At 47.9% G+C, this 27,071-nt stretch overlaps 2 protein-coding genes across 2 annotated transcripts; both read left to right on the top strand.

The window, feature by feature from the left end:
- The first annotated feature begins 9,243 nt into the window (after window positions 1–9,243).
- On the top strand, window positions 9,244–15,962 carry serpine1 (serpin peptidase inhibitor, clade E (nexin, plasminogen activator inhibitor type 1), member 1). Its single transcript, XM_084487027.1, has 9 exons — window positions 9,244–9,365; window positions 10,636–10,883; window positions 12,033–12,257; window positions 12,831–13,025; window positions 13,660–13,858; window positions 14,401–14,501; window positions 14,646–14,732; window positions 14,869–14,952; window positions 15,367–15,962. The coding sequence occupies exons 2-9, from the start codon at window positions 10,637–10,639 to the stop codon at window positions 15,411–15,413; spliced, it is 1,185 nt and encodes a 394-aa protein (XP_084343153.1). The 5' UTR covers window positions 9,244–9,365; window position 10,636; the 3' UTR covers window positions 15,414–15,962.
- A 518-nt stretch (window positions 15,963–16,480) lies between these two features.
- On the top strand, window positions 16,481–26,066 carry ap1s1 (adaptor related protein complex 1 subunit sigma 1). The gene is made up of 5 exons (XM_084487035.1): window positions 16,481–16,685; window positions 20,834–21,012; window positions 24,013–24,121; window positions 25,280–25,417; window positions 25,908–26,066. Exons 1-5 carry the CDS (start codon window positions 16,683–16,685, stop codon window positions 25,953–25,955), a joined length of 477 nt encoding a protein of 158 aa, XP_084343161.1. The 5' UTR covers window positions 16,481–16,682; the 3' UTR covers window positions 25,956–26,066.
- The last annotated feature ends 1,005 nt before the right edge of the window (window positions 26,067–27,071 follow it).

The raw sequence follows: 27,071 nt of genomic DNA, 5'->3' as shown, positions 1-27,071 counted from the left end.
GGTGACACCATTCGAATCTGTTTCTTTTATTAATTCGGTAGGGGGATATAATCGAGAAAATTGACTTGTTATTTGGTATTTATTACGATATCACTGGTAAAAATAATATGGCTAAAAAATAAAGCTGAGGCTGAGGCTCGCATCGCCACACGATCTGCAGAACGAGGCTGGACTGCGCCCTCATCACGTCGCCACACGGTGGCGCTGTGGGACCAGTAATAACACACAGGATTGACAGTGTTGCCAGATTGGGCTAGATTTCCCACCCAATCTGTGAGGGCCCATACCTCAATAGTACATTTTATGAATAAAAGCTTTACGTTTCTTTACTATTTCCACATTGTTCACTTCTTTGGTTGAATTAATTGCATTTTGCTTAACTGTTGACTTTTGCCAAAGATATGAATGAAAAAGATCTGTTGTCCTCTTCTATCGCTCCTATATTCGTCTTTCTCTCCGTTCTTCTGGTCACGCGGTGCATCGATGTACATCGTACTGAAACTGCCTACTTTCTGCAGAACGCAACACAATAAACACGCAGCGTGGTTGGCGGCAGGATTCTCTCTGGTTCCGGTCGTCGTGTGGGCGACGCCGGTAGAGAAAGCTTTACTGGAGAACCGGAGAAAGCCTTACAAGTACTTTTACAGCATCAGGGGAAACCCACTATCAGTTACACACACACACACACACACACACACTGACTCATTTCAACATTTTCTCCATCTGACTTTCCTTTTCCATGATTTAGTCCTTCCTGTGATCTTAAAACCACAACTTCCCTTTCTCCTATGCACATATGTCACCTCGAATGACAGCCTGGGGAAACATTTTCAACCATTTTGTCATTGGAATGTATTATTACTGAGGCCAGTCAGAGGCTGATCTGGGCTGTAGCACGACGATATGAGGGGGACTGATGTCCATGAAGTTCCTCTACCTATCCGCACCCACATCCAGTGTGTGTGTGTGTGTGTGTGTGTGTGTGTGTGTGTGTGTGTGTGTGTGTGTGTGTGTCTGTGTGCGTGTGTTCGCACCGTGCGTACATGTGTGTGATGTCGGGAAGACCGCATTGCAAAGAATGCTGCGCATGTATTGCGCAAGCCGCCTGCACACTCCTTTGACTCAGAATAATGCAACCAGGCTGAGTGGTGGCAGGCGTGGCGTCCTGCAACATCAGGCCTATATATACATGATGTGGCTGTACTCAACATCGGTCCCAAGCTGCTGAGTCACCACCACGGCTTCACCCTGAGCGGGGGAGTTTGACCTGAACCCAATTTGATGGGAAAAAACGAATGCCATGTTCTTTCAGTTGTGTGTATGTGTGTTTCTATATTTGTGTGTGTGTGTGTGTGTGTGTGTGTGTGTGTGTGTGTGTGTGTGTGTGTGTGTGTGTGTGCGCGCCTGTGTGTGTTAATACATTAGTGTTTGTGTGTGTGGGTGTGTGTGTGCGTGCTAATACTTTACAATGTGTGTGTGTGTGTGTGTGTGTGTGTTTGTAAATAAATGGCAGGAGAGTAGTATTAGAGGAGGAGGAGGTGGTGGAGGAGGAGGAGGTGGTGGAGGTGGTGGTGGAGGTGGAGAGCTTGTGGGAGGTGAGAGTGAAAGTTATCATTTCTCTCCGACCACACACTGACTGACAGTTCTTGACCAGTCAGAACAGTTAGGCCCTAATGGTCATGACTGGGATTGGACCACATGTGGTCTATTGCGCTATTTCAGGCCAAACTCATGGAAGAGCTGATTGGCTGATGAGTCGGGGGTCTGAGGAGGCAGAGAGACACAGAGAAGGGTGTCTGATGAAAGGTAGATGAGTCTGGGGTTAGACAGTCCCCACCAAGGCCTTATCTCTAAAAGTACTCCAATCTCTGAGAGCTGTTCCTCAGTTGAACTCTTGCCTACAGGACTTATGGTGCGTCTACGTGCTATGGAAATTATGGTAAATACCAAAAGCCGGTGTGAAAATTGCACATGAATACCCCCTCAGGTCGTCATTTCCACTGGAGAGCTCATGTTTGAAATTCCTGTAATAGAAAAAAAATACAAGCGGCGTATTGATCTACTATTTGATGACGCTGTGCTCAGTCAGCAGCAACTACAACCGACAAGTCAGCGGGCAACCTGCCGGGTTAATGCCCTCCTCCCAGCCAATCAGAATCAAGCATTCTTAAACAAAGTAGAATAATAGAGGTTGAATATGGATCACAAGATCTACAAGAAGTACATTGCTATACATATTATATCAACTTTTGTTCAGAAGTAAACAGAGGTGTTGTAGTTCCTCTCTGTTTCTCTTGCTTGTACTGTCACTAACCCCCCCCCCCCACCCAACAAACACAGGGACACGTCACCCAAACGCCGCCGCTAACATGCTAATTGCTAACAGAGGGGTGACGGGAAAGCCCTCGGAAAGCAGTCCCCCCCCGTGGGATTCCGTCGGGGGAGATGACGACAGTAGAGGCAGGGTGGGAACAAGGGGTCTCTCTCTCCTGGGAGACGCAGTGGTTTTCCATAGGAGGAGTCGTCAGCGGCGGACCGGCCCAGGCGTAGTGGTGGTGTGAGATGGTGGTCACATGCTCTGGGTTTACAGCCAGATGGGCCAGGGTGGAGCCGGCCCCGGGGACATGCATCAGACAGACAGGCAGGCAGGCAGGCAGGCAGACAGACAGACAGACAGACAGACAGACAGACAGACAGACAGACAGACAGACAGACAGACAGACAGGCAGGCAGGCAGGCAGACAGATGCAGAGTCAACTTTCAAAAAGTGTGTAAACAGACTGTGTGGTGAGTTTATTAGAAGGGTGACAGTTGGGCCGTCTCTCTGTCTCTCTCTGTCTCTCTCTCTCTCTCTGTGTGTCTGTCTGTCTGTCTGTCTGTCTCTCTGTCTGTCTCTCTGTCTCTCTCTCTGTCTGTCTCTCTCTCTCTCTCTCTGTTCTTCCACAGTGATTCGGGCCCCGTGTTAATCCTACCTCCTATATTTTCACACTTAATAATACTTTTATTTTTCTTAATAATACTTTTTTATTGACCCAATGTTACGTTGTGTCCGACATTGGAATGAAAAGTGCATGCCACATCAAATGGTAATGGTACAGGGTAAATAGTGTTTGTGTGCGTGTGTGTGTCACTTGCAGATAAAGGCATGCTGCGAAAGACAGAGAGAGAGAAAGAGAAAGAGAGAGAGAGAGAGACATGCACTGTCTTGTCAGCGGCCATGTTTCTTAACATTTAGTTTCCTCCTGTTCTTTTCCATGAAAAGTGAGAAGATGAAAAGTCTAATGACAGATTATTGCATTAAGTACATGAACATGATTGATATGATATATATTTTAGAACACACAGTACACACACACAGTGACTAAGAGTTGCTACGGTGGGGTTCTGTGTGTGTCGGGAGAAGCAGTGAGTCACACACACAGAGGTATTGCTGAGGTGCTGTGAGGGAGAGTCAGAGCGGAGCCAGACGTAGAGATAATGAAGACAACAACAAGACAGAAGGTACTCAGACGAAAGCTCGGGCCATAAGCCACCCTCCCCCCACCCCCGCCTCAACTTCAGGCTTCACTATGGACCTTATTTACCCAGACGGGTGACTCGTGTCACAGCAGAACGTATGCGACAGTTACAAAGAGATTAGAGAACTACAAATACATGCTGCAAAAAAACAGCATTCACTGATCCCTTCCTTGAGGGGAATGTCCACGACGAGATAAAACAAGTCATGGCTCATCTGCCCCAGACAGGCAGGAAGTGACAACGCACATGCTTCCCCTCCGCTGATAAGGAGCCGCTCCACTCATCATCAACAACAGCAGCAGCAGCAGACGCATGCAGACTCTGCACCGTACAGTACAAAGGTCAACGCCGCCGCCATATTGGAGAGGTCAAGGCCGGCCCGTGAACACACAGAGGTCAAGGGAGGAGCTGTGGTGGTGGAACCTGGCCTCCCCAATATGGCGGCGACTCTAATGTATCGCAGCAATGGGTCGATATCCTCATTCCTATGTCCTTATTCCTGTGACCTTATTCCTGTGTCCTTATTCCTATGACCTTCTGTCTATGGTCTTCTGTCTGTCCTGTTTTTCGCATTGAGTCTGTCTTTACGGAGATATTCCTGAAACGTATCAAAGGAAAACGGAGGGGAAAAGATTGTTTTCGCCCGTGTGGACGGTGCCTCACTCAGACCCCTCTCACCTGCACACTTGGACACCTGAGCTGTGAGGATCGTCAGGCCAGCGAGCCACAGCTGGGCACAGACCGGCCCCCAGAGGTGGATCAGTGTTGCTGGTCGGCCATGTTCTCTTCCTTTCTTTTGGTGCACTTTTACTCCCCGAGGTCTGTGGTTCAAATCAAGTTTGATCCACTTTCTGTGGGGTCTGCTGGTGGAGGTACACTGTGTCTGAACACTGGGAGTGCTGGTGGAGGAGGGTCTGAACACTGGGAGTGCTGGTGGAGGAGAGTCTGAACACTGGGAGTGCTGGTGGAGGAGGGTCTGAACACTGGGAGTGCTGGTGCGTTCTCACCTGCGTGACGGTGAGCTGTTCTGAGTCAGGTGCTGACTAACACACCATAAACCATTTGGTCTGCCAGTGGACTCTAGGAGGGAGGTGGGGTCGGATCCACAGAGGTTTTACATCAGATTTGATCGTGTGTTTTGTTGTGTTTTGTCGCCAACAACGAGCGCAGGCACGCCATTGGCACGCCATCGGCACGCCATCGCCATGCCATCGCCGCACACTATGGGCTGGACCTCTGAGACAGAGAGGTCTTCAAGGTGTGTGGTCGGTCCAGTGCAGGTATTAGCACGCAGGATGGTCAAAGTGTGTGTGTGTGTGTGTGTGTGTGTGTGTGTGTGTGTGTGTGTGTGTGTGTGTGTGTGTGTGTGTGTGTGTGTGTGTGTGTGTGTGTGTGCGTGCGCCAGTCTGAATGCACAAAACAGTGAGTCAGTGTGCTTGTGTACGTGTGCTTGTGTACGTGTGCCTGTGCGTGTGTCGGGCCTGTGTGCGTGCGTGTGAACGAGTGCGTGTGTGCGTCTACGCCGCCCCTCCAGCGCCTCTTCCTGCCCGCCACGCGGCCACACGGCCGGCTGCGGTAGGAGCGCCTTCAAAGGGCCAGTGTGTGCGCGCCTCCGCCCTCCCGCGCTAACATTAGCCAACCCAAGACCGAGCACGTAAGGTCATGACCGGTGAAACCATGGCGATGATGTTTGACAGGAAGATGCTATTGTAAACACAAACACACCCCCCCCCCCCAAGCAGCGAGGGGCTGATTACGCACGGTCACCGTCACTGGAAGTGTTGAGAACATGAATCAAAGTACACAGCGAATCTTTCGGTCAACCAAATATAGTCAATAAAACTAAAAGTCTGGATTGAAGGCGTTTTATGATAGCCTGCTTCAAAACACAGGAATGTCGTCGTTAAAAATGTAATAAATGCAGGATCATCACACGCACTATGAACTACAGTGCAGATCTACATACAGAAGTTTATTTCTATACTGAGTAAAAATATATATGTATATATATGTATGTATATATATATTTATATATATGTATATATGCACACACAAAAGAAAATATATTGACTTCTAAAAAGATTGCACCCCAAAGCTGAAATGGTCCCAGTTTCACTGCTCAAACTAAACCAGACCAATCCAGCACATTCCGGTATTTTTATGACTAAATTGCTAAATTCATGATGTGTGCGTGACTGACTTTATTGTTGAAGCACCAGAACTTCCTAGCCACTGCAGGAATGCCTGTCACTCACTCGTGTTGTCACACCGGCCACATTACCCTGAACACGCTTTTACATCAACAGGGCCCGCGTGCATCATTTCCTTGGCTGGAAATGATGGCATTACTGCACTCTGATAAGACATTCTTCTCAACAATATTTACCAATTGTCTGTAAAAACACATTCTTTGAATACTTTCTTAAAATCGTCCTGGTGACCTTTGCTGTAGCAGTGTGAGTTCAGACGTGTTAAACGATAAATCCTACACTGTAATAGTCGCACTCAGATGAACATGCATATTACATATTACATATTACATATTACATAGCCGAGGGCTCCTACTTAAGATCATCATAGCGATTCCGTGGATATCTGTCTTCAACTCACTTCCTGTTATCAATGACTCCATTCCTGTTGGCTGGTTCTTTATGGGAAGGGAGGGTGTGTGTGAGGCAATGAGTATTAATGAAACCAAATGGAAACACACTCACCGTGCCATTGGATTATGTGTGTGGGTGAATCCTAAGGAAACCTTGGTCCCTCATGCTAAAAAAAAGAATAATTACAATTAATGAATTAAGTGCGTCAATGGAAGGATGGGTTGTTAGTCATTTGGTTTGTTGTTTGATCCTATCCGCAGCATTTCATATCTATATCTATCTATATCTCTCTATCTATATATCTCTCTCTCTCTCTCTCTCTGTCTCTCTATTTATATATATATATATATATATATATAGAGAGAGAGAGTGGCGTCAGACATCTCTCTATATATATATAAATATAAATATATATATTTATATTTATATATATATAGAGAGAGAGATATACAGTATATATATAATAATCTATAATAATCAAATCAATATATATAAAAAATAATATATAATATAATATATCTAAATATAATATATTATTAAATATATATATATAAATATATATATATATTTATATATATATATATATATATATAGAGAGAGCGAGAGAGAGATCTATATATAGATATAAGAACTAGAAATGTATGTAGCTATAAATAGTTTCTGCAGCGTTACGGTAAACTGGACCAGGAACACCCTTTAAGGGGTATTCTGTTGGTCACAGAGTCACGGTCGGAGACATGGAAACTCCCCACTGCTCTCCTAGAACAATGCGGTGAGCGGACTCAGCAGTAAGTGTCATTTGTCATGTTGTGTCTGTCGCAGTGTGTGTGTATGATGATGGCTTGTTGTGGCAGCCTCACCTGGCCCAGTCTGTCTGGACTGGGGCTAGGTGGGGCTGCACACCTGTAGCCCGTTGAGTAATCAGTGCACAGGTTCGACCAGCCTCCACACACACATCTCCACACACACTCAGAGCATCTCCTGCATGGCAGCGGAGCATTCGAATGAGACAGTGTCATGTTTATTTACTGCAACTTACAAACGACAATAAACCAAAACGCGCAGAAGCAACCGGAAGATGGAGAGCTAAGACGGATAGATATAGATCGGCCCGAGTGCATCTTTGGCTGACTTACACACACACACCGGGGGGAATCCCTCACGGCACGTTGCCCTGACGATAACCTGTTGTCAATAATCCAGAGAGAACCCTCGCGTTCCGCCTGCAGTGAGAAGCGAGTGGGCGGCCTCGGGGTCACGACCTTCTGCGGAGGACGGAGGGAAACATCGGCTCATCTGTTGGGATGGAGATGGCTTGTAAGGCAGGACGTATTTATAGCCTACTTGTTACACACACACACACACACACAAACGCACACACAGTTGGATTAATGATGAAGTAAGTAATTTATCGGGTTTAGTGGTACACTCACACATACATTATACATGACACGAACACACACACACACACACAAAGACCGGAAAACACACATATACAATTACTGCGGTGGAAAACATGAAATTATCAATTTGAATCATATTCAAACCCAAGAGAGCAGCTTTTAAATATTAGACAATATGATGATACAGTTGTACGGCCATTTCTTTCAGGGATACATCACAATAATATCCACCCATCCTTCAGGGAGGCCAGTTTGTTTCCCTTCTCTGTGTTCTTCTCTGTTCTCACTCAGTTCTGTGGCTTTCCTTTCCTTTTAGGGTCAGGGGGGGGGGTGGTGGTTGTTGAATTCCTTGGCGGCGTGGGCCTGTGACCCCCCTCTGATGCAGTGATGCAGCGCGAATAACTGGGACCTGACAAACCATGACCTCATCGCAAACCCACAAAAATCCCGAACTCGTAAATGTTGTCCGTAAAAAAAACTGTTGTTGTTTGTTGTTTGTTTGTCTGGACTTCAGACGGAAACAATAAGCGCTCAGAGCGGGGGTCGTGCTGTCACCGGGCTGAGGGGCTATTTCAGGAGCCTGGGAGTTAAGGAGGAGGAATAAATGAGTCTCCTCCTGTCCTGACTCCAGATGTTGTGAGTCGTGTGACATGGAATGCTGGAAGTGGAGAACCGAAAACTTGGAATGTCCAACTGAGAGACACACACACACACACACACACACACACACACACACTCTGAATAGGGGGAGAGGGCAGGGTTGAAGGAAATAACTATAAATCTTTTCCAAGTTAAAAAAGGTAGATAATAATAGTAGTAGATGTAGGTGTGGTGGATGTAGTAATACAATAATTACTGGCTGATTAATGTGTGGCAGTTCGATGGCTCAAACAGCCATTGCGCTGCCCAGGTAGGCAGCAAACGTTGTAGCGACGTGGGTTCGATTCCCGTCGAGGCTACATGCTGAAATGTATAGTAATCATGTTGACTATGCATTGCTGTATGGATCCATGTTAACCCTTAACCTTTGCTTACAGGGAAGTCCAATGTGCACACACGTGAATCATCTCACCCAGCTCTGGCGATAGAAGGCTGACTTTAAACCGTCTAACTTCCAGTCATGCCCTGTTGCGTCTCATGTGCTTTCCTCTTCAGTTTCCTGTTTCACTTATTTTCACAACTTTGTGGCAAAGGACACAAAGTTGACAAAGAGGACACAACCCCCTGTGTGTGTGTGTGTGTGTGTGTGTGTGTGTGTGTGTGTGTGTGTGTGTGTGTGTGTGTGTGTGTGTGTGTTTGCCCACCTTTCATGGTAACAGAGAGGATGTGTTCTTGTTCACACACACATTGAGCATGGCTGACTTGCGTGTGTGTGTGTGTAGAGAGAGAGCAGAAAGAAAAACACACATGGCCCAAAGTAGCTTTCCATATGTTCTCTGCTCTCTCTCTCTCTCTCTCTCTCTCTCTCCAGAGATAGTGAATCAGGGTTTGAACATATAGAGAGTGACTTTCCTCACGGCATGAAAGCATGCTTGTCCAGACCAGACACTGTCAGATGACCTCATCCTCAGTAATAACTTTTGTGTGTGTGTGCGTGTGTGTGTGCGTGTGTGTTTTTGGTTCTGTGTCATTTTGAAGAACTGGGAGGGGCTTCAGAGCTTCAGGGCTATAAAACCAAGCAAAACAAACCCAATCACACAGTCAGTAGCTCTGAGGAACCCAGCAGCAAACGGCCTCCACCTCCACCACGGGATTCTCTCCTACAACCCAGCCCACACTCAGCCGCTGTTACGTTTAAAACTCCCAAGATTCAAGGACCGATAAACAAAACAACTTCCAGGTGAGCGTTAGAAGCATGTTCTTAAGATAATTTAGTGAATTTATTTACATTTTAATTCACATTTCATACACGGAAATGTTGCTCTGTATGCAGACGTTTTCCACGTGGCTAATTGAACCGACTCTTGGCCTTCGTCACAGTGGTGAACGGGAACACAGGTGTGTCTCATGATGTTAATTATGGGCACTGCCCACAGACCCGTAATTAACTTGATGACCTTCACCTGTGCCACCACCACTACACCGGTGGCGGCCTCGACCATTTGATTGTACAAGTGTATCGTACAGTATGTCGTTCTCAAACGTAAGCATGGCTAAATAATACAAAACCATTTTTCTTTAATAATTGATATTGAATATCACTAGACCTCGATATGCATCATCTGTTGTTGGCTCTTGTGAACCATGTCTCACACTGCCGTGCACCCAAGCCATTCCCACCTGGGTGCTGTGTCTGTCTGTCTGTCTAGGTGCTGTCTGTCTGTCTGGGTGCTGTCTGTCTGTCTGTCTGTCTGTCTGGGTGCTGTCTGTCTGTCTGTGGGTGCTGTCTGTCTGTCTGTGGGTGCTGTGTCTGTCTGTCTGGGTGCTGTCTGTCTGTCTGTGGGTGCTGTGTCTGTCTGTCTGGGTGCTGTCTAGAGGCACATTTCATCACCAAAGCACCGGGCACTGCTAGTTGTGTTTCATAATCTCTTATCTTGAACCTATTAAGACTGTTTCGAAAGCCGAGATTAGGAAATGGAAAAACCACAGCACGTAGATTCTGCTTATTGTGGTTCAACCCGGCGCACTCTGGCCTGGTTAGTCAGAGCAGGACTGACCGTGCGGAGCTGTTGTGCGGTCAGCGTGTCGGTGGTAGAATGACTGGGAGGCTGGTTGCACAACCGTGCAAACAGAACCAGTATGGCCCAACGCCCTCCCAGTAGTCCTCAGCTACCGGTTAGTGACGCTGTCCCAGAGGAAGCCCTGGGCTGACTCATCTGTGACTCACATGGCTGGGTTTCCACCGGCCCTCATGGGCGCCATGTTGAGTCGTTCCAGTACACTCTATGGCTGGGGATGTTTTTAATAACTGCATAGTGGCTACTTACTATAGCCGGTTATTAAATGGGAATTTGTGGTTAAAATGCATATTTAATTCTGGAATAAAACAGGTTCTGATTTGACTTCACACAACACCAACCAAGTGGTTTGAGCAGATCTGTTTAAAGGAAAGCGTTGGTACTCTGTGTGAATCCTAAACGGACCACTGTCCCTTCTCCTCCGCTACCCAGGATGCTTTGCGTGCGTGCCTTCCTCCTGGTGTCCCTGAGCGCGGCGGTGCTGTGCAGCCTGCAGGACAGACAGACGGACTTCGGCCTCCGGGTCTTCTCCCAGATGGCTAACGGGGAGGCGGCCTCCCGGGGGGAGAACCTGGCCTTCTCCCCCTACGGCGTGGCCTCCCTCCTGGGCATGGTCCAGCTGGGAGCGGGGGGCTCCACCCGCAAGGCCCTGAAATCCGCCATGGGCTTCTCTCTGCAAGGTAAAGCCCTCGGCTGAGACACGAGCCCACAGACACAATAGAGATACATTAGCTCCTTGGTTTGAGATCGTTAGCCTCGTAGCATAATGATATCGTTAGCCTCGTAGCATAATGATATCGTTAGCCTCGTAGCATAATGATATTGTTAACTTCATAGCATAATGATGTTGTTAGCCTCATAGCATAATGATATTGTTAGCCTCATAGCATAATGATATCGTTAGCCTCATAGCATAATGACATCGTTAGCCTCATAGCATAATGACATCGTTAGCCTCATAGCATAATGATATTGTTAGCCTCATAGAATAATGATATTGTTAGCCTCATAGCATAATGATATTGTTAGCCTCATAGCATAATGATATTGTTAGTCTCATAACAATGATATTGTTAGCCTCATAGCATAATGATATCGTTAGCCTCATAGCATAATGATATCGTTAGCCTCATAGCATAATGATATCGTTAGCCTCTTAGCATAAGGATATTGTTAGCCTCTTAGCATAATGATATTGTTAGCCTCCTAGCATAATTTATATCATTAGCCTCATAGCATAATTTATATCGTTAGCCTCATACCAAGTCATAAGTAATTGTTTGGCCAAATTGTGATACCTTACCGAACCGTACTGTCCTAACGCTGCTGAATTACCGAGCTTTATTGGCTATATCCTCAGCCAATCAGAGTGCTTTTTACATTCCATAATCACTATCTGCCTACGTGTCGTCCAGTTACTTTGACGTTAAACACAAGATGAACCTTAAAATAGGACTGAGGCTAACAATGTGTTTATTTCGTGCCGCTCACATTCTGGTCCCCTCAGTATGTCATGAATCAATGGAATTTATTTATAATAATAAAATACTATAATATTCAAATGCACTTGTTTATACACACACTATGTGGTACGTCCTTGCACTTAAAAATAGTACTTGGCATCTTATCCTACCTCTCTTTGTTGTCTACGGGGAATGGGCTAACCTAGTGATGGTTAGTGCTTGGCTCTTGTTTCTATGAACATCCTCACTGTACCCACAGAGACATGTCGTTGTTTCTCCTTCCTCTGAACCAATGTACTCGCTGTAAGTCGCTCTGGACGAAAGCGTCTGCTGAATGTAAACCTGACGTTTGTCTTTGTCCTCCAGCGCGCGGGATGAGCCGTCAGCAGAGCCGGCTGCAGCAGACGCTGGCGGCGGCGGGCGGCCTGGAGGCCAGCAGCGCCGTGATGGTGGAGCGCCTGCTGGGCCTGGAGCCGCACTTCCGCCGGGCGCTGCTGAAGGCGTTCCGCACGGCGCCGCACCAGGTGGACTTCAGCCGCGCGGAGCAGGCCACCGACGTCATCAACGCCTGGGTGTCCGACCACACCGCCGGTACGGCACACACACACACACACACACACACACACACACACACACACACACACACACACACACACACACACACACACACACACACACACACACACACACACACACACACACACACACACACACACACACACACACACACACGGGGGGGACACACAGACGGACGCACACAGACAGACGGGGGGGGGGGGGGGGGGGGACGCACAGACGGGACGCACACACGCAGACAGGCGGGGGGGACGCACAGACGGACGCACACACAGACGGATGCACTGACTGACTGACTGACGCACGCACAGACAGACAGACGGATGCACAGACTGATTGACTGACGCACAGACTGACTGACGCACAGACTGACTGACAGACGGTGGGGGACGGCGAATCTACACTGACGCATTATGGGGGGGAACCTTTTTGACACATGCCGTCTCCATGCTAGCTACATGCTAGCTTTGCTGCTGCATAGCAAGCATGTGTATGATGGTACTTTTTGAAGATTTGTAATCATTTTTTTTTAGCTGTTACTGTTACCTTTTTTTTGTTTTCATGTTGTGGTTCTTTATTTCCTCTCAGGTATGATCCCCCGTTTCCTGGCCCCGGGCGTTCTGACGGACGAGACGCGCCTGGTGCTGCTCAACGCGCTCCACTTCCAGGGGCTGTGGAAGGTGCCCTTTGACCCCAAGATGACGCAGGAGAGGATGTTCCACTGCGCCAACGGCAGCAGTGTCCCCGTCGCCATGATGAGGCTCCTCGGCGCCTTCCGCTACGGTAGGCTCCGCCTCCGTTACAGTAGGCTCCGCCTCTGTTACAGCAGGCTCCGCCTCCGTTAGGCCCGCCTCCGTTAGGCTGAGGAACGCAGAATGCAGCGCCTCACTTTAATACAGAGACCGGTAGTTTTGGCTTAGAGGCCGTTTTTCACTGCAGACTAAATCGCAATTTCCCATTAAATTGTATTAATATAGTCCTTAATCACAGCTTCAGTCTCAAACGGCTTCACGGGCTGTGTGTTTATGACCCCCCCCCCCCCCCCCCCCCCCGACCCTGGTCCCCCAGAGGCCAAGAAAAACACAAGAGACCCACAAGACCTAGAGGAGGAACGCAGAGCGGGGTTCCCTCCTTCCAGGGATGCTCAGGAGTGCAATGGGCGCCACGATTGACAACTGGCAATCTGTAGTTTCAGAGCACGGATCCTTCAAGGATGAAACTAGTCCAACTAAATGTGCAGTAGCTTCTGTATTGACCAGGTCGCACATTGCCTCACAACTAAAAGTGGTATCACGGCTTGTGTCGTACCTCCATGGTAACAGTGTGTGCAGTCACTGAGGTCTTGGGGTTGTGTCCTCCATCTGAGCTCACCCTTAACCCCACTCCCCCCCCCCCCACCCCCGTCTTTGGTCCACAGGTGAGTTTGTGTCGGCGTCCGGGCTGGAGTACGTGGTGCTGGAGGTCCCCTACGAGGGCGAGGCCTTGAGCATGTTCCTGGTGCAGCCCTTCGAGGCGGACGTGCCGGTGAGCGCGCTGACGGCCGAGCTGAGCAGCCAGCGGATCGCCCAGTGGGGCGCCGAGCTGAGGAGCGTGAAGAGGAGGCTCGCCCTGCCCAGGTGAGTGGAGCTGAGAACCCCCCCCCCCTCCCTGCGGGTCTGAGACCCCCCGCTGCTCTGTGCCTGGAGGCCGGTGACTTTAGGATTTGTACATCCTTTATTCATCCCACTAGCTGATGAAGTCAGTCAACACAGTGCAACGGACAACATGGACAAACAGTAAAAGTCAATAAAAACTCTAATTACGTGCAATATTGCACATAATTAAAATTTCTTATTAAAAAGAGGCCGAGGTAGTTATACTGTAAATATCCAGGCAAAAAAAACAAAGCTTTTCCTTGTTTGCTTGTTCGTCCTTTTGATGTGTTGGGTGTTCAATGTGTAGTAATCTGAGGAGGCTTAATTAAGGCCTGAGATCTGAGGCTGCTCACAAGATACAAATATGTAGCCCACAGTGATGGGACTGTTTGAACCTGCGGGCTCCACCTCTGTTCATTAAGCCACTAAACAAACCACTTGGATGTGGTTTCAGTCGGACTGCGATGAGCTCCTGATATTATGATGATGACGATGGCGTTGATATTAACGAGTGTTTTCTGCAGGTTCTCCATCGACTCTGAGGTGAACCTGAAGGCCGTTCTGACCAACATGGGCCTGGGAGAAATGTTCAACCTGGCAACGGCTGACTTCTCTCGCATCACCAGTGAGTGAAACACTAACTCCTGCTCTCGTATGAGCTGTGTTTGAGGAAAGGGAACGGAAACTGTGGTGTCACCGCTCCTCACCAACGTGGCGAGGGAGACGGTGATGGGATGGATATTGAACCTGTTCTCTCTCCTCCTTCTAGCTGATGAGAGGCTGGCTGTGTCGGCGGTTCTCCAGAGGGTGAAGATTGAGGTGAATGAGGAGGGAACCAAAGCTGCTGCAGCATCAGGTAAACACACACCCGAAGGGAATATGAACATGCACACACATGAACACGCATTAACACACACACGAACGCACACGCACACACATGAACATACACGCATGAACACACTTGAACCTGTCTCTGTGTCCGTCCTTTGTAGGAGCCATCATGTTCTCCCGTATGGGTGTGGAGGAGATTGCTCTGGACATGCCCTTCCTCTTCCTCATCCAGCACAAGGCCACAGGTGAGGAGCCAATCAGATGAGCTGCTTTTCTTAAAGGTCCCATGACATGCCACCAGGTGTGGTGTGATTAGCCGTTACAAGCTGTTTTTGGAAATATGCCTCTTAAGACATCACAGGTGGGCGTGTCCACCTAGATAATGAAGATACAGTAGATGAGCAAGTATGACGGATAGATGAGCAACGTTTGCTACAGTCCACTGGGTAGACTGATCTGTCCAGCACACATCCAGGTGGACATGCCCACTTTCTGCCCCTTCTGGTGATGTCTGGTGGCATGTCATGGCACCTTTAAGCTCCCTCACTCCTCCACGAGGATTGGTGTAATGGTGTAGACTATGAATCTGTGTCTGGTGGGTTGGACCCTGTCCAGGACTTGAATGTCTCCTCCTAATCCAAACTGCGTTCATCTTGCAGGTGCTGTTCTGTTCATGGGCCAGGTGAACCAGCCATCTCCGTACTAAAGGACCACCACCAGCAGCACCATCAGCAGCAGCATGGCCATGAGACCAGAGCACTGATACCTACTGGTCCCATCATCGCAACTTTGCTACTGACCCTGACCATAATGACCATATCGTTTATATTTATGTTTTGCCATAAGATCAGCTCCTCTGCTTGGATGATGTCTAGTGAGAGTGAATGATGAGGACCCTCAGACGAACACAAACACTACGAAGAGATTTTGTTTATTTTAAATAAATGGATGGATTATATATTTATATTTTGGCACGTAGTGGGTATGAATGCGATGAGTGAATTATATGAAGGAATATAGCCACATAATTAAACGCTTTAAATTAGTGCAGCTCAGGGTGCACTTTGATTAAAGTCTTAATCTCAGACAATCTGCCTACTTTCACATCAATTACTGCTAATCTAGAGTTTATGTGCATTTGTTTCGATTCTTTTTTTACAGTGTCAATTGTAATGTATATTTTTATGAGTGCTTTTACTAATACAAAGTGTCAGCTCTATTTTTAAATATTTATATATTTATTAAACTCCAAACATTTTTACAAAAGTGTCTGCGACTCTCCGGGGTGAATGCTGACCTTGTGTAGACAGGAGCACACACGCAAGCACACACACACACACACACACACACACACACACACACACACACACACACACACACAATATGAATATGCATGTGCGACATGCAAATGAGTGCAGACTTTCTGCATACGGTTCATTCCGTCCAGGAGCACAACTGATGGTTTACTGTAAGACCACCCCTAGTCTTTACCTAGGGGTTCCCATGGTTACCACATCATGTACCGTTGCTCATGGCAACAACACTGCAACAGTTTTCACCATCCCATATGCCCGCCGGAAGTCGGAAAGCATTTCTCGACCACATCATTAAAACAAACGGAAGCATCGAAGGGACAACGATCTCATCCGAAGCGGGCCACCACAGTTCAAGCGACCGCGCAGGTTGCATCTCATGCATATTCATGACACGGTGACGCCACGTTGACAGGACCCCAGTGCGCATGTGCAGAACGAGCCCTCGACAGCTGACGCCGACCGACACTCCGCCGCTTCTGCCGCCGCCGCTGCTGCTCCCGAGTCTGCGCGCCTCCGTCGGACCCAAGAGGAAGGCAATGGACTGTTAACGTCGGAGCCCAGCCGTCGACCCCCCCTCCCCCTCCCCCACCGACACTTTGAATCGATCGACTGAGCGCGAGGCGGGCTGAGAGGAAGAGGACCGCGGCGGCGGGGAGAGAATGGTGAGTAGGGTTCGCTACCCGGGAGGGGAGGCTGCTGCTGCACCCGGACGTTAGCCCGGGAGCTAAAGCTAAGGTGTAGGGTTTCAGGAAGCTCGAGCGAGTCCACCTGTGCTGCACGTTACCTGGCTGCCGATGACGTCGCGCACCGTGTGTGTGTGTGTGTGTGTGTGTGTGTGTGTGTGTGTGTGTGTGTGTGTGTGTGTGTGTGTGTGTGTGTGTGTGTGTGTGTGTGTGTGTGTGTGTGTGTGTGTGTGTGTGTGTGTGTGTGTGTGTGTGTGTGTGTGTGTGCGCATGGTAACCGGCCATTTTCCAGAATAACTTCCATAACCAGTTTGCTGTACTGGTGCATAATGTACCGCTTTGGAGAGCCTTTCATTCATTAATTTATTCATTCATTCATTCTGCACACAACGTTTCCTAAAAGTAGATTCGATTCATGGATCGATTTGCGTGAGCGATCCGTTGACCGAACGCAGGTTGGACCGCCCGCTGTGGGTCTGATCGGAACTTAGAGGACTACTTTTTGTGCAGCCTCTTGGGGGCTGGGGGGTGGGGGGCTGTGGACGGACTTGAGGGCATTGTAAAATTATACTTAACGTTATGCCAGTTCTGTTACAAAGCAGTTACAAAGCAGCTGTTGAAGGCTGGACTCGAATAGCTTCAGAATCCACACGCACATGCACACTCTGTGCCTACAGATAGGTCTAATAAGCCCTTCGCTATTCCCCCGGCCATGTGCTCATAGATGATACATTAAAGTAGTCTACGTGTGAATGAATAAACACCTCGCCCCTCTCCTATCCTCCCCTCTCCTGCTGTGTGAACCTCAGAGGACCAACGCTGCTTAGACTCATTCGTAATCGTAAGTAATAAGTGTTGAGTGTTTAGTTGAAGTGTTGTCGTCTGATCACTGGTCGCCTCCCTCTTAGATGTGTATTGTCCATTTTAGCTTTACTGCCTTGTGTTTTGATAATAAAACCTACTCGATTTTAATGTGTGATTGGAAAAAACAACATTACTTTTACCTCGCTCATTATTAATGACTTCTATATACTATCATAGAAACTGAATATTAGACGGTGAGACCTGCTTTAATTTGTGTTTGGTTCTAATATTGACAGTGTAAACTGTCAATATGAAATGGGTTTTGGCAGTTGGCACATGCACTTGTACATTGTGTCGTTGCAAATGACCCTGAGATATCAGAAGCAGCTTCTGTTGTGATTATTGGGCTACCATGAATGTTTGGACTCAACATTATTCTGATTTAAACAATCAGTGTCATCATGTGTTTAATTAGACCGAGTTAACAGTTTAGTTCTGCATCTTTCCATTCCGTACACATTTACAAAATGCCACAAAGGTGCAAATAAGTTCCAGTCTTATGAAGCCGGCTGATTGTTAAAATAATAGAGATACGTTTCACAGCCTGATGTTACTCTCACGTTCTCCTGCTCTGGTTTACACGCTGCATCCCACCACCGCCTCTCTCCTCTCTCTCCTCCTCCTCTCTCTCCTCCTCTTCCTCCCTCCTCCTCTTCCTCCCTCCTCCTCTTCCTCTCTCTCTCGCCTCCTCTTCCTCCTTCTCTCTCGTCCTCTCCTCTCTCTTCCTCCTTCTCTCTCATCCTCTCCCTCTCTCTCTCCCTCCTCTTCCTCCCCCTCTCTCATCCCCTTCCTCCTTCTCTCTCGTCCTCTCCCTCTCTCTCTCCCTCTCTCTCTCCCTCTTCCTCTCCCTCTCTCTCTCTCTCTCTCTCTCTCTCTCTCTCTCTCTCTCTCTCTCTCTCTCTCTCTCTCTCTCTCTCTCTCTCTCTCTCTCTCTCTCCTCTTCCTCTGCCCTCATGTCCCCATGCAGACTCAGGTTATTTCGGGACTCACTTGAGACTTCTTGAGATGCTGTGAGACGGAGTTTGCAAGCTGCCAGGTTTCAGGCTGAGAATAGGAAGATGCAGAACGCTGGCAGATCCTGATGCAGGCAGTCTGTCAGTCGTCTGCGATGGTGACCGACCCCTGTGGTTAAGGGGATGAGGGTTATTCTGGTGTGAGGGTTATCGCACACAGCATACGTGATGTACTGAGCGATGTGTATCTTCGACATTATCATGTCCTGGATCTCCAGCAGGTTCCTACTATCTGTAAAACATTCTGACTCCCTTACTGTAATGGAGACGGCCCGTTATGTAATACTACATGAGTTCAGTGGTAACTCGATGGATAATGTTTGCAGTGTGCAGTGCTGCGTTGTGATGGGGGCTGATGACTCCAGGAGTGCTCTCTTTAATTAGGAAATGTAATCCAAGGTAATGGGTTTTAGCAAATAGACTGAGCAGACATTAACCCCGGCTCTCTGAGCCGTGTGTACCCGGGTGGGATGATAAAGGCAGCATGATTAAAGACCACATACATACAGGGTCTGCAATACCACCTTATGGCTAAGTCTGTACGGCGATTCTCAGCACTTTTGTACAAATGTGGCGAGGACTGAAGTGAGAAGAAGAAAGTGAAACAACCGCCCACTTAAATATGGTCCTGCCCGTTCCTTAAGTCCCCCTTTACTCCCTTAACCCTCCTCCTGCTCCTCCTACTGCTGCTCCTCATCTACCTCCTCCTTCTCCTGCTCCCTCTCCCCCTCCTTCTCCTGCTCCTCCTGCTGCTGCTCATCATCCACCTCCTCCTTCTCCTGCTCTCTCTCCTCCTCCTCCTCCTTCTCAAGGGCAGAGCCTGTCAAGGCAGCTCTCCCGTGTGATTTGAGGAGACAGACACAGCCAGGACACACTGCTCCCCCCCCACCCATCCTGCCAGTTCTGTGGTTAACAGAGTTCTCCTCTCCCAGTGGGTCCTAGTGGGCGGACCAGTAGTGGTGGTGGTACCAGACAGCAGGTCTTTATTAAGGAGATGATTCTGGGAGCGTGGGTCGGTCTTATGTTCATACTTCTGTGAGGGGTTGGATTGGTGGCCTCGGTGCGTCGGGTGAAAAGAGGTGTTGAGAGGTAGAGGTGAGGTACAGCCAGATGAGGTACAGCCAGATGAGGTACAGCCAGATGAGGTACAGGTGAGGTACAGCCAGGTGAGGTACAGCCAGATGAGGTACAGGTGAGGTACAGCCAGGTGAGGTACAGCCAGATGAGGTACAGCCAGATGAGGTACAGCCAGATGAGGTACAGCCAGGTGAGGTACAGGTGAGGTAGAGGTGAGGTACAGCCAGATGAGGTACAGGTGAGGTAGAGGTGAGGTACAGCCAGGGGAGGTACAGATGAGGTAGAGGTGAGGTACAGCCAGATGAGGTACAGCTGAGGTAGAGGTGAGGTACAGCCAGATGAGGTACAGCCAGATGAGGTACAGGTGAGGTACAGCCAGGTGAGGTAGAGGTGAGGTACAGCCAGATGAGGTACAGCTGAGGTAGAGGTGAGGTACAGCCAGGGGAGGTAGAGGTGAGGTAGAGGTGCGCCTATCGATGTTTGACTGTATTTTTATCCTGCGTTTGAAGACGTCTAACATGGATAATTTAGTGGAAAAGAATGGGATGAACAAGCTATTTATAACTCCCTTCATTCAAGGCATTCTAAACTATTTATACTCCACGACATCTCAAAACAAAAGTACTTTTTACTTTTCTATTACACTGACATGTCTACTAGTACTAGTTTTAAACACCTATACGTCTTTATTTTCCATTCTTTCATTATGTCCCACAATCCAGGAGACCATTAAACATCACATCCACCATCACGGGCCGAGGACAGGAACGTGTTTTCACATTAACGAGGGCAGACCACTACCTTTAGAGAACGTCTCCAAAGAGTGCTCTTCTCCTCCCTGCATGACGGACGACACTATTAATGATGTATACTTATGTAATTACTCTGTAATGTAGCAACACCCAGGCCTGCATCACCGTTCAATTCTTTCAGAATACTTAATTTGTCCAGTTTTATTTTACAATTGCTCAGGAGAATATAAAGATGTTAACAGGCGTTCTCCTGGTCCAGATGTTAACCCCGTGTTCTCCTGGTCCAGATGTTAACAGGCGTTCTCCTGGTCCAGATGTTAACCCCGTGTTCTCCTGGTCCAGATGCTAACAGGCTTTCTCCTGGTCCAGATGTTAACAGGCGTCCTCCTGGTCCAGGTGTTAACCTGTGCTCTGTCCCCAGATGCGCTTCATGCTGCTGTTCAGCCGGCAGGGCAAGCTGCGCCTGCAGAAGTGGTACACGGCGACGGCGGAGCGGGACAAGAAGAAGATGGTGCGGGAGCTGATGCAGGTGGTGCTCGCCCGCAAGCCCAAGATGTGCAGCTTCCTGGAGTGGAGGGACCTGAAGATCGTCTACAAGAGGTGGGGCTCTCTCTCTCTCTCTCTCTCTCGCTCTCTTTCTCTTTCTCTTTCTCTCTCTCTCTCTCTCTCTGAAGATGGTCTATAGCTGCAAAGCGCTTTTCTAACCGGTTTCTAAACACCAACAGCCAACTAGACAAGAACGTTTGTTGGAATCTGCCTAAGTAGGCCAACACCAGGTCAACAATACGCTTTTCTGGTTTGACACCAGCCACCCCCACTGGCGCGGTGTGGTAGTGGTGTTTTAGGGGCAGATTACGAGCGTCTACATTACTATACAGGTGTATTGATGATGAAGTTCACACCTCTACATTTGTATTAAAGTTTCTATTGTTGTTTACTGAAAGGTTAACTGGACTGTCCTTTAAGTATACAGCAGAGAAGCGTTGGAGAAACGTTAAGGTGAAGCCAGTGTTTTTAGAGCACAGCGTCTGTCCTATAAATACTATAAAGGTTTGTGGGCCAGGCCCCACATGGAGCAGGGTGTGAGAGAAACCACATCAGGTAGCAGGATTCTGGGCCACTGCTCGCCGTTCTAAAGGCCAATTTACACCAGAGCCGTTTTAGACACGTTTTTTAGTCGGACGTCCGACTTCAGCTAGAGATAGAATTCATTCAAACTAGTGCACTGATTTACACCGGCAGCGTTCTACGCCCGTCTCACAGCCGACCAAAGCTTCACTTCACGCTTCACTGTGAATTGATACACCTACGTCACGCTCACGTCTCTCGCCTGAGGTGTAAATTCCCAGTCATAAGTGCGGACGACGTCCTTCAAGGGGAATATCTCCCACAAGGTCATCCATAAGTCTAGACGTTGACGGCACAATACCCTTAATCGTGTGAACAGAATCTGGACAGATTATACAAACAAATGACTGAGTTGTTTAATAAAGAAGTGACCTCATGGGTTAGCGCTGGATTCCTGCTGTTTGCTGTCGCTATCTAAATGTTTTATGGGAGCAATGAATCAAGACTCATTAAGCAAAGCTGACCTTTAGTTCAGCACGTTTAATTCAATGTCAATGGAAGACATTGTTTGTGGGTTATTAATATTAATTCACAAAGAAGCACTTGAGATGGTATTCATCTAGAAACGACATTTAGATGAACATTGTTAAGTGTTGTTAAGTGTTAAGTGTTGAGTTAATCTGTGTGTTATGCTTTCCCGTTGCCTAACCCAATGCCATATGTTTCTTTCCGCTCTAACAAATACTGGCAAAAACAGTGTTTAACTGTCGGTCGTTTGGCTTTGCAAGCTAGTTTTTCAAGTTTTACAAAAGCAAACATGTGAACTGCAGACTCATACATGGTTAATGAGGTCTGCCCCCTGGGGAGATGGAATCAGCTTCTGCATCTGTGTGGAGGAACCTTGTAAAGTCCTTCCTCATAGTCGTAAAAGACTAAAATGGAAATTATGTTTTGCCTTGCACTAGGGCTGATAAAACTATTACTGATAATAAAATGGCAGAGAATTCTACGATGTAATATTCATGATCAATATCTACGATATTGATGTCGATATTGATTGCCGTCTCCAGCCGCTGGCAGACATGTACTGAGTGTCTCTGGGCTGCGTTGGGGCCTCTTGTGTGTTTGGATAATGCAGTGTATCGCCGTTGCGTGACGAGGAACCGAGGCGTGGACAGAGTGACGACGGGTTACCGTGACAACCCGCCGGCATGTAACCGATCCCGTGAGTCCCGAGTGGAGTTTAGAGTTCACAGGCTGACAGAGCGGTGGTTCTGCAGCGCTACGTTTGGTTTTGTGTGCTTGAAGATTATCTGAGGTCCTTTCAACCTGGGACGGCCATACCTGGCAGTTACGTTCTCCACAAAGAATTTGATCAGACTTTTGATCAGATTTTAATGATTACTCCTTGACAATCCTCAAAATCATCAACGCATGCTATAGAAGTCATTTTAAGATCGGGTCGAATGATAATGTGGCAGCCTCACACGAGATCTGATCACAGTAATCTTTGAAGCCTGTTTGTCAGTATTTACCAAAAAAAATGATACTTTCTGCAAGCACCGAGTTTGACATCCAAAAGTGAGCAGGGTAATTTAATCTTAAATGTGGGTACATCTCGACAGCTCCTGCATCGGTGTCAGCGGATGTGGTTGCAGACGTTATTTTTAGCAGAGTAACGGTGTCTTAACACAATTTCTGGCTGGCAGGGCTGTGAACATCACATTGTTGTGTCGTTGACAGCCTCTGCGTTCCCGTGGTTTGCACAGATAATGGCATGTCCCAGATGGCGTTTAGCAAACAAAGACCGCTCAGAACAAAGAATTTGAGCGTACAATTTTGTCCCCTAGAATGTGAGAAACGGGACACATTTTTAACTTCACTTCACAAACCCATCAGTGTGTGAATAAGTGGATGTTTCCCAGAACACATCGTGGATCGGTGAGCAAGCATCTGTCGGTGTGAACCAACTTTTGAGTCAGCTTCTTGTAGCACGCTTCTTGTGGGGGACACACACACACACACACACACACACACACACACACACACACACACACACACACACACACACACACACACACACACACACACACACACACACACACACACACACACACACACACAGAGTGTGGTTTCATCCACAGCTCATTACTTTCTGCAAAATGCAGAGTCTGGAAAACTAAAGAATGCAGGGGGTGTTAGCAAACTTTTTTTTTTGCTCACAAATGCTCAGCCTACATGGCTTATAACACTACTTTATACTCCCAAGACCCAATAAACAAAAACATAATGTATCACATTGTATTCATGTTGTAGAAATGTGACGATAATTGCTTGATTGAGCAATTATTGTCACATTTTTTCTATTGGTCCTGATTCACCTGCCTTGTTTCCAACCACCCCACTAACGCAGAAGGAACTGCTCGTCAATTTAGAAAATAATTGGTTAATTGGGTCCTGCTGTGCACCTGGTTCCGTCCCCCCACTAACGAGGTGTTCCTCCGTCTGTCTCCTCCTCCTCCTCCTCCTCAGGTACGCCAGCCTGTACTTCTGCTGCGCTGTGGAGGAGCAGGACAACGAGCTGATCACGCTGGAGGTCATCCACCGCTTCGTGGAGCTGCTGGACAAGTACTTTGGCAGCGTGAGTGTCTGTCTGTCTGTCTGTCTCACTCTCTCTCATCTCAATATATTTATATATATATGTCCTGTCCATCGTCCCCCTCCCTGGGCGGTGGGTCTCTGGGTCACTCACTTCCACCAGACCCAAACGGAAAGTAATGTTTCAAGGACGTCATGAGGGTCGTTTGAGTGTTCTGCCATCTGAGGCAGTGACTTGTTTATGATGTGTTTTATTTATAAAATACTGTGTTGTACGTTCTTGCACTTCGAAATAGTACGTAGCATTTTATAGCTTCTTATCCTAGCTCTCTTTGTTGTATACGGGGAATGGGTTAACCTAGTGATGCTTGGTTCTATGAACATCCTTACTGTACCCACAGAGATATGTTGTTGTTTCTCTTTCTTCTGACAAATGCTAAACGCCCTTAATGTAAGGACATCACGAGGGTCGTTTATGGCCGATGAGTGTGCTGCCTTCGTAGGCGGTGACTTGATTAGGACGCGTTTTATATTAGTGTATAAACGTCTGTAACGACACGTACTGTACAGTCCAGAGGTGTTTCCTAGAGGACTCTTTAGAGGAGCTGGCTGCAGTGAAGGAACGTTCACACCACCTGAACAGTGTTACCCCACCCTACTCAAGAGTTTGCCAGTAAATTTCCAGACCCTTCAAACACAAACGATGAGTCAGGAGTGAAACACTGGAGGCTCGCGAGTCGCTCGGTTTAAGGGCGACGCAGAAACTCTTGATCCTCGGTTCTGAACACCTTCTGTTGTCCACCTGTGGTGTGTTAGTGAGGCTCTGAATCACCAGACACACACGTGTACATTTCCGTTTCCATCCAGGGCGTTTAGCAGAAGCTTTTATCCAAAGCGACTTACAATAAGTACAATTGTCAGAAGAAAGAGAAACAACAACATATCTCTGTGGGTACAGTGAGGATGTTCATAGAACCAAGTGCCAAGCACTAACCATCACTAGGTTAACCCATTCCCCGTAGACAACAGAGATAGCTAGGATAAGACGCTACACGATGCTAAGTACTATTGTTGAGGACCAGGACGTACAACATACAATAAGTGCGTAAGTGGGGAGGCTATGCCGAGTTCAGAGGTTCAGAGGTGAACTCTGAACAGGTGTACCACTGGTGTGACCTTCCGTCCGGTGTGTTCTCTGAAGGTGTGCGAGCTGGACATCATCTTTAACTTCGAGAAGGCCTACTTCATCCTGGACGAGTTCCTGATGGGCGGCGAGATCCAGGACACGTCGAAAAAGAGCGTCCTGAAGGCCATCGAACAGGCGGACCTTCTGCAGGAGGTGCGGCTCTTTCTCGCTCGCTTTTGCGCTCTATACATTCTCTCTCTCTCTCACTCTCTTCATTCTCTCGCTCTCTCGCTCTTACTCTTCATTCTCTCGCTCTCTCTCTCACTCTTCATTCTCTCGCTCTCTGTTTACGCTCTTATTTTTTTTCTCTTCAATATCTGTTTACTTTCTATCTCTGTTGATTCTCTCTATTTTTTCTCTCTGTTCCTTTCAGTTTTTTCTCTTTATTCTCTCTCTTTTTCATTCTTATTCTTTTCCTTACTTTCTGTCTTTCTTTCTCTTTCCCCCCTTCTTTCTGTCTCCTTATTCCTATTTTTCACTCTATTCCCTTTTTTTGTCTTATTCTCTGTCTGTCCGTCTGTCTGTGTGTGTGTCTCTCTCTCTCTCTCTCTCTCTCTCTCTCTCTCTCTCTCTCTCTCTCTCTCTCTCTCTCTCTCTCTCTCTCTCTCGTCCCCTCACCCTGTCCCTCTGTTGCCCCCTGCAGGAGGATGAGTCCCCCCGCAGTGTGCTGGAGGAGATGGGCCTGGCCTAGCGCCTCTCTCCCCCTCTGTCCCCGGGCCCCTGGGGGCCGCAGCGACTGGAGGTTCTCTGGATGCCTAGACGGGGGCCAGGTGACGCAGACTTTGGCACCAGGGGGGGTCAATCGGTGGGGGGGGGGGGGGTGGGTGGGTCAATGGCTGGGGGTGGGGACTTCCACGTAACACTTTGGCTATAGACGACACACACACACACACACACACACACACACACACACACACACACACACACACACACACACACACACACACACACACACTCTGGATTGGGGGGTAGGGTGGTGGGCACTGGGGGGGGGGCACCTCGTACCACTAGAGATGTGTTTCTATTGCTACTGACTGCTCCGTTCTAAGTCTACTTTGTGTTCAGCCAGAGGTTGTCGTGGCAACTCGTGGGTTACATGTTTTAATCCTGACGTCATTAAGATAATCAACAGACGGTAATGCCCTAAGGACATTAACATTACCGAGGGACTCAAAGGGAATAACTTATTCAGAGGTTTTCTGACGGATTCTAAAGGGCTTTCTTGTTTTGGCTAACTGACCGTTGGGCTAACAGGTCGCGGGTGAATTTTAACCAGTAACCGTTTTCATTTTTTTGTAATGGCCGTAAGGTACGTCACAGGCGTGATTCTGTCGACTAAAGGCCGGTTCTCGAGCGGTTCCGGTCCTGGATCTTGTTTTAAAGAAGACGACCCCCAGAGGCCTCCAGCGCCGCACTCGGCTAGCGTAGTTTTAAACTTTTAGGACGTCGACAAACTCACGGCCGCACTGGTACTATATAGTCCCTTCCACCGCCATCTGTTTAATACCAGTACAACCAGTCCACGGCGAGCCAGCGACGGGCTGGACTCTGGAACCTTCTCTGTTCCAGAGCTTCAGTCGGGCCGGTCGACTACTTGAAATCGTCTTTCTTTAAATCTTTTTCAAAACTTAAGTTTAGCTTCGCTGGTCTCAGTCTGATGGGAGGTAAAGCCAAACATAGCGCGTAGCCGTGACATTTGGAGCACAGCGTGTACGTTATTTTATACCAACGATATAAATACAGAGGAACTGTCATTCATATCTGTGATTGACAGGTTTGTCTTTGACCCTATGTAAACGATGACATC

Source organism: Micromesistius poutassou (assembly GCF_964030765.1).
Source record: "Micromesistius poutassou genome assembly, chromosome: 23".
NCBI classification, from domain to species: Eukaryota; Metazoa; Chordata; class Actinopteri; order Gadiformes; family Gadidae; genus Micromesistius; species Micromesistius poutassou.
Note: the sequence above shows the minus strand (reverse complement) of the source record. Positions and strands in the feature narration are given on the sequence as shown.

Bases quoted from the DNA above. Each gene is read 5' to 3' on its own strand.
- serpine1 (XM_084487027.1), top strand. From the start codon at position 10,637: ATGCTTTGCGTGCGTGCCTTCCTCCTGGTGTCCCTGAGCGCGGCGGTG. The intron at 13,026-13,659 runs GTAGGCTCCGCC...TTTGGTCCACAG, and splicing joins CCTCGGCGCCTTCCGCTACG to GTGAGTTTGTGTCGGCGTCC. The intron at 14,953-15,366 runs GTGAGGAGCCAA...TTCATCTTGCAG, and splicing joins CATCCAGCACAAGGCCACAG to GTGCTGTTCTGTTCATGGGC.
- ap1s1 (XM_084487035.1), top strand. The intron at 21,013-24,012 runs GTGGGGCTCTCT...CCTCCTCCTCAG, and splicing joins CTGAAGATCGTCTACAAGAG to GTACGCCAGCCTGTACTTCT. The intron at 24,122-25,279 runs GTGAGTGTCTGT...TGTTCTCTGAAG, and splicing joins TGGACAAGTACTTTGGCAGC to GTGTGCGAGCTGGACATCAT.